This window comes from Halyomorpha halys, unplaced genomic scaffold (assembly GCF_000696795.3).
Source record: "Halyomorpha halys isolate HHAL.00 unplaced genomic scaffold, Hhal_1.1 Scaffold385.1, whole genome shotgun sequence".
Classification (NCBI taxonomy): domain Eukaryota; kingdom Metazoa; phylum Arthropoda; class Insecta; order Hemiptera; family Pentatomidae; genus Halyomorpha; species Halyomorpha halys.
Genome location: NW_027112337.1, coordinates 573,157 through 585,076, shown reverse-complemented (window position 1 = coordinate 585,076; position 11,920 = coordinate 573,157). Strand labels below are relative to the sequence as shown.

Sequence of the window (11,920 nt, the reverse complement as noted above, 5' to 3'; positions counted from 1 at the left end):
ATAAATATATATTTATTTCATATATATAGTTCAAATAGACTTTTGAGGCTTGAGGATGGTAAGAGTTGAGTGTATATAACTCAGGTCTTGGTATGCAGATGATGGATTGTTCCTTGGAAGGGCACAAGAAGACATAACTTGCTTAAACTCTCTTGGACCAGAACGGTGTGATTTACATGTTAATTAATTAACACTAATGACAAGATCTGCATGGAAGATCTAAGAGTTATAGTATTCTCAAAAAGACGGTGTATACATATTTTGTCCACAACCCTTTGAAAATTCTAGCTAATGTATAAAAGTATTTTCCCAAATAAAATAAAAATAAATACAATCTATTAAATATAATGCTTTAAAATTATCTGGTAATCAGGGTTCAAGCAACAGTCTAATTTAATTGTCACAAAAGCTCTGTGGCCAATAAGGCCTTTTGTGCGAGTCTAATTTAACAATAGGCTTTTTGAAATTCATGATTGAAAACATTAATGCGGGCTTAAGAAACTTTTATTTTTATAAATGCTTTAGTAGAATTCCATGAATCCTTAGTGAGGAATCAACTCAACAGCAGAATAGTTACAAATAGTTCTAGGTGAGTAATAATTGTCTCTCCATTTAAATTTTAAGATAAAGGGATGATATTCGAATATGTTGCAAAGGAAAAGAAAATTCTTTATTTTGTTGATTAATGGATAATAAAGAAATACTTATTTCTGGAATAAATATTTTTCTTCCTCAGCCAACATTATATTGTTTACATGGTGGCCTACTCTTTCCAAAAGGTGATGGTATCATACCTGTGATAATTAGATCTTACTAGGTGGGTGGGGTTCTTTATGTGTTTCTTCTACAGGTTTTTTAGACATAATTAAATATGTGTTTTTTGAAAATGCTGTAATTATTATCATTTTCACAGATTGCCTTTATTTTGTATTATTTCGTAAATTTATTTAATTTAAATGTATGTTATTAAATGCATTTTAATATACTGTTCATTTTAAGACATTGTTTTTTTAAAAATTGTTTTAGGCTTGAAGGTGAAGCATATGTACATTATAAGGCCATGCTAATTAGCTTAGCACTTCATTTAATTTTACTTATGTTTGAATTGTTGGTGTGTGATAAGCTCCAATCTGGAAGACACTTGTGGATTTTGGTTTTCATCCCATTAATTTTTATATCTATTGTTTCTATTGCAGTTTGCATTTGGGCTGTTAAGCATGATCGGTCATTTGAGGTATGAACCATTTTTTGTACAATACTTCTAAATATATCTATTATTTATTTAAGTAAACTCAATTATTATATAATCTAACTAACTCTGATCAACACTTCCGATTCCCTTTCTATATAAGTGGCTAGAACAGTTAATTTCATTTCTATTTAAAGATATTATACCTTAATATATTGAGTATAGTTAGGGAAAGAACACAAATTTAAAAATCAATGCTATATTGGTAATATATCAAAGCGGACTTGGAGTTTTTAGAAATATTTTTCTTTTGGTTCTGTTTTATAGTTGTAAAAAAAAAAATTGAATTTGACCTAGTTAAGATTAAAATATTCAATATAGATTTTTATTATGCATTATATTCATGGTATCTTAAGTTATTTATTTTAGTTTTATTACACACTAATGTAATTATTGTTGCTATTCATCAAAGGGCATATTATTGGACCCTGCAAAAATTAAACAACACAGATATAGGGCATTATTTATTTTTATCTATGTAATGTCTCTGTAAAACCTCCCTTGTGATTTAAGCTCTTGTCATTATCATGAAATTTTCTTTACATATTAAAATGTTTATGAGATAATCATAAATATTCACAGATTTGTTATGTTATTATTTCTAGTTAGAATTATACATTTTGTAGTTACGTTTTTTATCAATTTCAATTTTGATTTAATAAGTATCCCATATTATTGGCTTATTGTATTCTATGCTGGAGTAGCTAATGTGATTGATTATTTAAGAAAAACACATTTAATTAATTTTTGAAGTAGATTCTTTTAATTAGTGCTTTATTTTTATGGAATTAGTTTCTTTTTAATTTTTCTCTTTTAGATATTGTAAAAATATTTCATTTTTGATTTTAGCTGGAATTATTTTGTGCAGTCAACATGCTCCAGTTCATATTTCTTGCTTTAAGACTTGATGGTTTTACGTCTTGGAGCTGGGAGGTAATATATTACATTAAATACTATAATTAGGGTTATTAATATTAAGCAATCATACATATATTGATTTTATTTATTGGTTTATTTGATTTTATTACATATATATAGGTTTCATTTATTTGCTTTAATTAGTGAATTTACTCTACTGTTAAATGCAATAGTTGATAGTGACCACAGTATTTATATAATATTATTCTATAAGTATAATTTACCCTATATGGTATAATTATTAATTTTAATTTCACAAATAATTTTGTTTTAAATACTTAAAAAGTATTATTTTGTGTAAATTAAAATATATTAATTAATGGCAATTAAAATAAATTTTATTTCATGTTTTTTTCTGAGCTTATTATTTTTTTTTCATTATCACAGGCACTAAAACCTGGTATAGGTCTTCACCCCGTTTTTATATTGTCTCTATTTCTCTGTGTCTTGTGCAAGGATCTGCCAAGCTCTTGTTTCCAGAAACAATTTTGCCTTGTGCCACATCCTAAACATGTCACCGTTATTTACTGGACCAAATCATTCTTAAAATTTTTTTCTCAAATATTATTGAACTATTGGCATCCACATACGATAATGGCCTTGTATCTGAGTAATAAGTTTGTACTGGCCTTATTAATGTTTTAAGCAGAGAGATTTTTGTATTTCTCAACAGCAAATGGCATCTTAATGCTTTTCCAAAATAACACCTACTTCCTGTGGTAATTCGCCTCTGTACCTCTGGGCTGAGTATATTGTCTCCTCACACTAGGGACCTTAGATAAATATAACCTATTTACATTTTCAAATATGTTACTTCTAAATGTAACAGTGAGTGGTAGTGGCCGGAGGGGGTTAGCAAGGATATAATTGGGTCTCGCCTGGTTGATTCGCAGACTCTTTTCAAGTCCTTTTGTTATCTGGTTATCATATCTATATATCTTCTTAGACCAGAATTTGAACTGACTTGAGAATTGTCAGGCCCTTTGTAATCAGAATGTCTCTAGCTTGATATATTGATCCTGTAAGATAGATTAATACAAAAGGGGTATTCATTTCTTTCATAGCTTTGGTGTTGAAGTCTTTGCAATTTTTGAAATACTGACAATGAAACACATGTTAACATTTTGAGCAAAAAATTGTATTTTTTTATTACTATAAAAATTTGTATTCAAGGGTTTTCTGAGGTGCAAAAAATGAATATCAACTTTATTTCTCCCTAAAATAATATTTTTATTCATTAGGCTAGAATATGTGTCGGTCCAAATTATTTCAATACTGTGCTCTCCCATTGTGGTGTAGTAGTATACCAATCGATTTGTTTTCAGGAGTTGAATAACAAAAAAAAAAAATGTTTGTATTAAATGAATTTAAATATAAACAAAAGCTCAAAAACCAAAATTTACTTACTCAGGTACAACAGGCCAAAAAAAAAGTCCTTTAGGTACAAGAAAGTCAAATTTGTTTTTAGCATCTTCCAAAACCCTTAGATATGAATTTTCAACTTAAAGAAAAAAATATTTCACATAGACCACTCAGCAATGCGAGTTGGTCCAAATTGTTTCAGTAGTGACCCCTATCACATATTTCTGTCAAATATATTTTTTTGAACTGGCTAAGTAAAATATTTTTGGTATTTTATGGAAATTCATATTGAGGGATTTTTAACGATGCTAAAAACGAATTTGACTTGCTTTTTCTTAAAAAAAAAAAATTCTTTTGCCTACTGTAGGTGACTTCTGGGTTTATGGTTTTGTTTACATTTAAACTAATTTAATACAATTAACAATCTTTCCTAGAGCGCATTAGCAAGAACCCTCAGACACTTGTCTAATATTTTTTAACCACGTATCACAAAATAAAGTTTCATTGAAATTGTTCTCATGTCTGTAGATTTCTTCTCTTTAATTTTACAGATAATGTCTGAGTGACTCATTGCCCCCAGTCTCCAAAAGTTCTGGAGCTGTACTGTCTGATTCTGGTGCTCTATTGGTTTTTAATTTTAGAATCTCTTCACTAATTTCATTACTGTTCATCAACTTCAACTGGTGGTTTGGTAAACTCAAAGCCATTATGCAGAACAGGAGTTTCACCTTCCATATTTGAGCCTCTTGGAAGTTCCTAGAGCAATTTCTTAGTGGCTAACCCATCTCCCAAGCATAACTTCTTTATTAGTAACTAGTGATCCACCCTCCATTAGTTCTAGGCGTAAATTTCTTGCACAGGGCATTAACCATTCCTGCAGGAGGGTCTAATGCCCAGCTGGCTTCTCATGTCTTTAATTTCTTCAATTTTTTTTTTCTTCTGTAAATTCATTTCTCTTCTCACATTCTATCCTTTTATTCTTTAATTGCTTGGTTAGTTCTGTTTTTGTTTTTTTTATCATTATCCTATAGGCCTTATTTTTCCTATCTATCTCAGCTTGACATTCTAAGTTAAGTCATCCTCTGGTGGGTTTCTTTTATTCCTAAGGCCTCTTCATATGATGTTGCCTTTACAGTGATTACATCTTCCATTAACTTTGTCTTCAGAAGGGTGCAACTCGATACTAAAGCTTTATCTAATGTCTGGGTTAATTCTTCTTTGTTCTCTGGTTCATCTAGTTTCTGGGGTTGTTCTTTCCATTCGAGCTTCTTTAATTTTTTAGCATTACTTACTCTAGCTTGAATGCGTGATAAAACCCGATAATGATCATGTCTTTTCTGTGTATGACCTTAAAGAGTTATGATTTTACATTATGTACTTTTTTTGTAGGTAGTATTTGTTCCACTGTGGATTGTGATGTGCTTGTCTTTAGTTGGAGTTTTGTATACAATTATATTCGCTGGAATACTTCTAAGAACTCCTCAAGTAAATGCACGGCAAAGGAGAACTTCTTTTAACTCAGCATTAGCTTATACATTCTTGGTGATACCTATTTTAATATTTCAGGTAAAGAATCTTTAAGGTATTGTTATTAGTTTACATTGTAGAAATAAATAATTAGACCATATGAAATAGAGCTGAGCTGTTGCACGATTTTTATTTTACCTTTCCTACCATTCTGTTCCCCATGAAGTACTTTTTTGTTCATTTTCTATTTTATTCCAACCAGGAGGCAGAAACCCAACAACCCTCCACTATAGTAGTGTTATTAGACAGTAATAAGAATGGAAAGAACACCATTTTTTTATTTCAACTGAAATAACAAACTCAATTAGAGCCATAACTAGTAGAAGTTTTATAGTGGGTTGTTGGGTTTCTGTCTCTCGGTTGGATAAAGATAGAAAATGAATAAAAGAATACTAGTACTTAACAAGGAACTGAAGAGTGGGAACAGGAAAACAAAACTTGTGGAACGGCCTATCCCAAATATGAACTAAGAATATGTTTTAATTTTATGAGAAACAGTTTTACTTTATTTGCGAAATTCTGTTTCACATATATCTCAGTTAGTTTGTAGTTTTTGACTTTGAATAATAACTATATTACTAATTTATAAGAAATAGTGAACCTCAAGGCTCAATGCTCATTTCACCAACAGTTGTTACTTATTTACCTGATTCCTACAGGGTGTCTACTAGCTGGAAAATTTAGGAATATGTTAAGAATTTTGTATGGTTGAGAATCCATTGTATATGTCAAGACAAATTATAGATTTTCATAATTTTTTTAAATTTGAATAATATATTTCATATTTTAAGAGCGTATTTAGTAGATTTTTCTGTAAACTGGGCTTACTTTGTGACAGCCTAGTAGCCATGACAGCCTACACACTCTACTACCTTTGGAAGGAGAGTGTGTAGGACACCCCAGTAGAGAAAGAGTGACAGAAGATATGATTGAGAAATTTTTTTGTTCAATTTTTTAGCCAAGCTGGTGTTAATATCAACATTTTCATGTTGGCAGCAAATGTGAAACTTGTCCTTCACTGTGAATTTTTTTTATTAGACATCCATCTGTCGAAGGAACCATAAAACTAAACTGTTAATAATTCAGTGGGCAAAAATGAATCCCCTCCATGTTCAAAACATGGGTTTAAAGTACTTGTTTGTGAGGCTTTCTTATAGATTCCTGGAATGCCATTGCTAAAACTGATCATTTATAGTTCGTTGGATCATCAAAATGAGTTGTTTTAGTTGGTCGATCATTATAACCATTGTTGATATATCTGTTAATAAGTACATTGGTAAAGCTCTTGAAATCACAGGTCCAAAAATATTAGATGCTATAAATAATACAGTGTTATATCCTAGGTCATTATAAATGATATCCAATCTATGTTATTTCATATGGTCCACCAATTTGTTTTAACCTAGTCAGCCCTATTGCACCTAAAAGATTTTTGGGTAATATTCAGATTTAAACTAAAATACCAAGATCACAAAATACTAATATAGTCCAGTCAAATGGATGTTTTGTCAAGTCAATTCCTGAAGTAATTATTTTTAATGGCTTTAGTAATGCTTTTCAGGTTACTAAACAGGAATCTGAAGTTAAAATTTTTTTTTGGAAAATATGAATTAATCACATTAAAAATTATAATTTTTGGCTTTCAACTTGCAAAATATGCATTTTATGCAAAGAGTAATCCAATAATACAATAAAGAGGCAAATATTGTATGAAATTGTACCATGTGTGGTTTTCATGCAATTGTCCAGTCAAATGGAGTTAAAAAAGAGCTTGGAAATTGAAAGTTCTGGTGTAATCTTTTATAATAGTACCCAATACGCTATAATACAATGGTATTAAAAAAGGGTTTGCTGTGAAAAGATCTTTTGTAATACTTTTTTGGTTGCTTACTTTATATTTTTTGAAGTACTAGTATGGTGTTAAGTATGGTTGAAATTTAGAGACATTTTTTCTTGTTTTTGACGATTAGTGTGCAAACAATGCAGAAAATTTAACAAACCTTGTACAACTTCAGGGGCTTGGTACTTATTTATGACCAAGAGCCCTTTATTGTGTGCTGATTGAGTTCATAATACTTGTGAGAAGGTATGGTTGAAATTTAGAGACATTCAGCCTTCCTATAATATTTCTGTATGTATCTTTATTATTACTGTATATCCAGTAAATATATATAAACCAAATTCAATCCCTGAAGGGACAGATCAGTTAGTGTGTTCTTACTGAATACATTCTAATATAAAAAAGAGAGAATGGGTTATGTTGTCTCGTATTATATCTTAATATGATCTGTGAGAACAGTGGTCTCGTCACCTTGGTAACTCCTTGTCACTGCTTCTCTCATCCAGACTGAGTTTAATATTATGCCTTTCTCATACAATTCTAGGTGTCTCCATCTAAGACTGGCCAGATAGTCCCCAATTATAGAAAGATTGAAATTACATAATTTTTAGAAATTTTACTTAAACAGTTGGCACTTTAATAACATTTTTTTCTTAAGTATTATTACTTTTTTTTTAAAGCTATTTATTTACTATATTTTAAAATTATTTTATTATTTCTATTTAAAGACTTAAGTATATAATATTTCAACAGATAAAATTTGTAACTAGCCTTTGTGATAGCCAATATATTAATAAATAGTTTTAAATATGGTGCCAAATGATTTTTTTTTTTCACTTCCATGCTTAGGGAGAACAAGGAATTTTATTTAAAGTCAATGAATTCAACTGGCAGAGCATTATAGACACCCTGTACATGTAAAGTAAAAAATCTGGTCTGATGCGCACATCACAAATCTATACATTACCTCCCTTCTTATGTCCCCAAGTTTTGAGTAGATTGGTGGGCCCGGTTCCAGTTATCTCTATTTTTTGTGATTTTGGAAAAAAAAAAATCTAACGAGGAGAATGAGAGAAAGTTTTAACAAATTCATATTTAGGGTTCTCGAGATTGAAATAACAAATATTAACTTTTTCCTGCCATGAATAAAATATTTCAACAAATGATAAAGTCGTCAACATATGCTAGCGATCGGGAGGGTTCGGGCAGTTTCAGTTTTTTTCCCAATTCAAGCTTGTCCTTATTTTTTCTTTTGTCTAAATTATTTTTTCATAAAATTCTTTAATATTTTCATTTATTTATTGTTGATCATTGTTAACAATATGAACTGTTTATTTTTTTCAAATACACAAAATTGTGATCGTGAAACATTTTGAATTCTAGATTTTGATAGAAATACATGTTTTGAGGTCCCCTGTGTCCAAAAAACCTAGTCTCGCAAAATACCTCTCTCTAAACCAATATCTACAATGTCAAATTTAACATAATCCTTCCACCTATGTCTTGGTCTACCTCTTGGACATTTAATAATCTACTTACTATTAATTACATAAATAGGTATTCATATATTATTTAGCCCAATAAATTTACTGGTCCATTTCTACCATTATTTTGCTATTTATTTTATTGTATTTATAAAGTGCGTGTCCCATAATTATGCATTATCTAGCATTTTAAATTCTGTGAATTTGTCTTTCCTCTGGCTAAATATTCTGTTATTTCTTTTTTTTTATTAAAATCTTCAGGTATTGTTCTTCCTTTAACTTGAATGTTCTCATTTCTTATCAGTAAAGAACAATAGCTTTGATATAACATTCTTACTTAAAAGTTTTAGGTTAGTAGAGGTGAAATGAGTTATTTCGATTTGATTGCTCCTTGTAACTTCAATAATGAATGAACTTTAATAATGAAAATTATTGGATATATTTGTATTGATTTTGATGTTATTTAGAAATAAATAAATAATTGTACAATACCTATGTTCATGTTTACATTAACTAATGTATTTTTTCCTTGAAGGTTTTACTTACCAACAAGTTGGATGGTGACATTGCTATGTCTTACATTGGAGTAGCCTCACCTCTGTTTATATCTTTTTTAACATTAATCTTGATGTCATTTAGTGCTAAAGGTGGAAATAAATGTAAGTTAATTTTTATATTTAAATCATTTATTTTTTATTTTTATAAAATTGATGCGATGTAGATGAAAATAATGATATTCATTTACATGATTTTTCCAAAGTAAAAACAAAGAATTATTAAAGTTTTGGAAGAAATATAACTTTTCATTTAATCAGCACCTTTTCGGGGGGTGATCCCTTTTCAAGGGATCACAGATTATCACTATTGATTGGTTAATTGATTAGTACTATCAATTTTTTATCTCTTATTTCCCTAACAATTGATGATTTATTTGTATTTGAATCTGCTAAAAGTTGAATGTGTCTACACTAAAACTAGTAAACACTATAGCAGATTGTAACTAAGGTTTTTGAAATGAAATTTTATTTCTCTAAACATTTTGATTGTGAATGGTTTGTAAATGTCAGTAGAATTGAGAGAATTGATTGTGAGGAACTATCGTCAATTGGTCATCCCTTTTTTCCTCTAGCATTTTAACTCCTCAGTTTTAAAGTAAACACCTATATTTTGGACATTTCTTGCTGTGCATGTGTGTTTGCCTATTTTTATGTATTAGATAGACCCAGAAATAAATTTTTTAAATTTGATTTATCCCAATGTTGTATCAAGAGCTTTGAAAGTGACCAAATGTTTGAAGTAATTTAATAAGCTACAACATTTATCATACATAGATTTTTCTATAACTTTTATACCATTGTGTTTTTTTTTCATAAAAGACTTCCTTTGGGAGATAAATATCTAATATCTTTCTTCTGAAGGAAGTATTTTGTCACACAGTAGTATACATGTTTTGGCCATTTAAATCAACTCTGTTGATACAATATTGATTGAGATAACTGAATTCCAAATAATTAAAAAAAAAATAAATTCTATCATTATTTGAAGTTTTTTTGAAAACAATTGTTTGTTGTTTTTTACAGGGTGGTTTGGGATCAGAAAAGACTTTTGTCATTTTCTGCTAAGTATGTTCCCTTTTCTTCAGGAATATGCTAATATTGCGTATAGTAGTAATGCGCAAAACAATGGTGAACAAAGTAATAGGGTAAGGCATGAAAAGTCAAAGAAACAGGTTGATGCTACAAAACCAGTTGTACCAATAATTTCTATTGATACTCCTGATTAAACAATTACTTAAGCTATGCATTGAAATAATTAACAAGATATAATACAAAGTTGTTTATTTTTGTATATTAAAATATTGAGTACCTATTTGTAATGCCAGATTTATTGGATGGTTATGTGGCATGTTCTAATAATTTGTTAATTCTTTTTAGTTATCATTTTTGCTTAATTACTCTTTAATTTTTCTTTTTGGATTTGTTCTATCGATTTTTACATGAGTACTAAGATAGTATATACATGTAATTGGAAATATAAGATTTAATCTTGTATGTAGGACATACATATATCTGAATGATATAATGCATCTGAAAGAAATAGATTTGATCAAATCTAAGTGATTTCTTAACGGTTCCAATAAGTATGTAAGTTGTAAATTACAATAAATGTGAATACGATATAAATCATTTGTAACATCATTTATAAAAAAAGTGGTTGTTGAGTACAAAGTCTCGGGGTCTGTGAAATATGTGAAAAATCTCAAGGTTTTTTATTTAACGTACAACCATTTATAATGTACAAATTGGTTATAAGGAATATATTCTAGGAACCTTTGAGCTGTTTGTTATTGGTTATAGAAAACAGAAAATGAGTTTAAACACAGCTAGCTTCCTGCAACTCTAAAACCCTTACATATACTTCACGTTCAGTTTGATTTTGTTAATGAATAACAATATTGCTATGACAATGATTTGTCTGTCATTTTATATAGAGAAATAATTTAGAATTATTTGAACTTTATGGCACGTTAATTGATCAATTATGTTCTAATAGTTTTTGAAAATTCTCCTTGTTAGTAGATACTTACGAGGCTACTTACTTGCACAACTGTCCTGTTCAACATTGCTATAGGCTAATAAATCCATTCACATTAGTCTATTTTTTTTTTTTATAATTGTACTATTTACTCAATGTTTTTCTTTGGTGCCTATTTGTACCTACCTGTTTTGTATTATGCACTATTTTGTCAGTGCAAGTGCATCTAAGTGGCATATCAGCAAATGTTGCCATCTTAGGTTTTTTTACAATCTGATGTGGTTATCTATTTTTTTTGTGATGTGATGTAAAAAATACCTTACTGAATGTGTGACATCTCTAATTAAAATTAATAAATGATCAATTGACCTATATCAAGATTAGGAATAAGTTACTATCTTAAATCTGCAACTATAATTCAAACACAATTCTCTCAGAAACTTAATACTTTGGCATTGTACTGACTAAATGTAATAATTACATTAATATTTCAATTTATTAATCTTTTAAAGTATGTGGATAAATGCCTTTAGTAGGTTAGAATTTTGAATTTTACCCAAAAACTTAGAAATAATAATTTTTAAATTATTAATTATTTTTAATAAAAATATAAGTATGAATTGGATGTGATGTTTCGATATAAGAAACTATTTACTATTGCCAATATATTAGTTTCAGTGAACACGTCTTATAACTTACAGAATTTGATGGTCTCCTAAAGTTCGTTATAACTGATTTATACTGTATTTTTTAATTTATATGATTTTATTTGTATTTATTAGTAATATTGTTATATAATTGAATATATATTTTTTAATAATATTGTTATTATATATCAATTAATTAATTTAACATCCAAAATAGTCTCAACACTATATATTTATTTATTTGTCCTACGTTTCGGCTCTTTCAGCCATCCTCAGGGACATCTTCAACATAAATTTCCTCTCACATTAATTGTTTTCTCCTTGCAGGCTATTTTGCCCAGGTCAATATCTTTATTTA

The 11,920-nt window shown here is 29.0% G+C and overlaps 1 protein-coding gene across 1 annotated transcript in view; it reads left to right on the top strand.

Annotated features, from left to right (window-relative positions):
- Positions 1-11,771, top strand: part of LOC106682047 (transmembrane protein 185A) — a 15,570-nt gene extending 3,799 nt beyond the window's left edge. The window contains exons 3-7 of the mRNA XM_014422681.2: positions 1,027-1,234; positions 2,099-2,182; positions 4,919-5,095; positions 8,916-9,039; positions 9,961-11,771. Of these exons, the coding sequence (XP_014278167.1) occupies positions 1,027-1,234; positions 2,099-2,182; positions 4,919-5,095; positions 8,916-9,039; positions 9,961-10,163 (796 nt within the window). The 3' untranslated portion in view covers positions 10,164-11,771. The remainder of the gene's footprint in view (positions 1-1,026; positions 1,235-2,098; positions 2,183-4,918; positions 5,096-8,915; positions 9,040-9,960) is intronic.
- Positions 11,772-11,920: the final 149 nt, after the last annotated feature.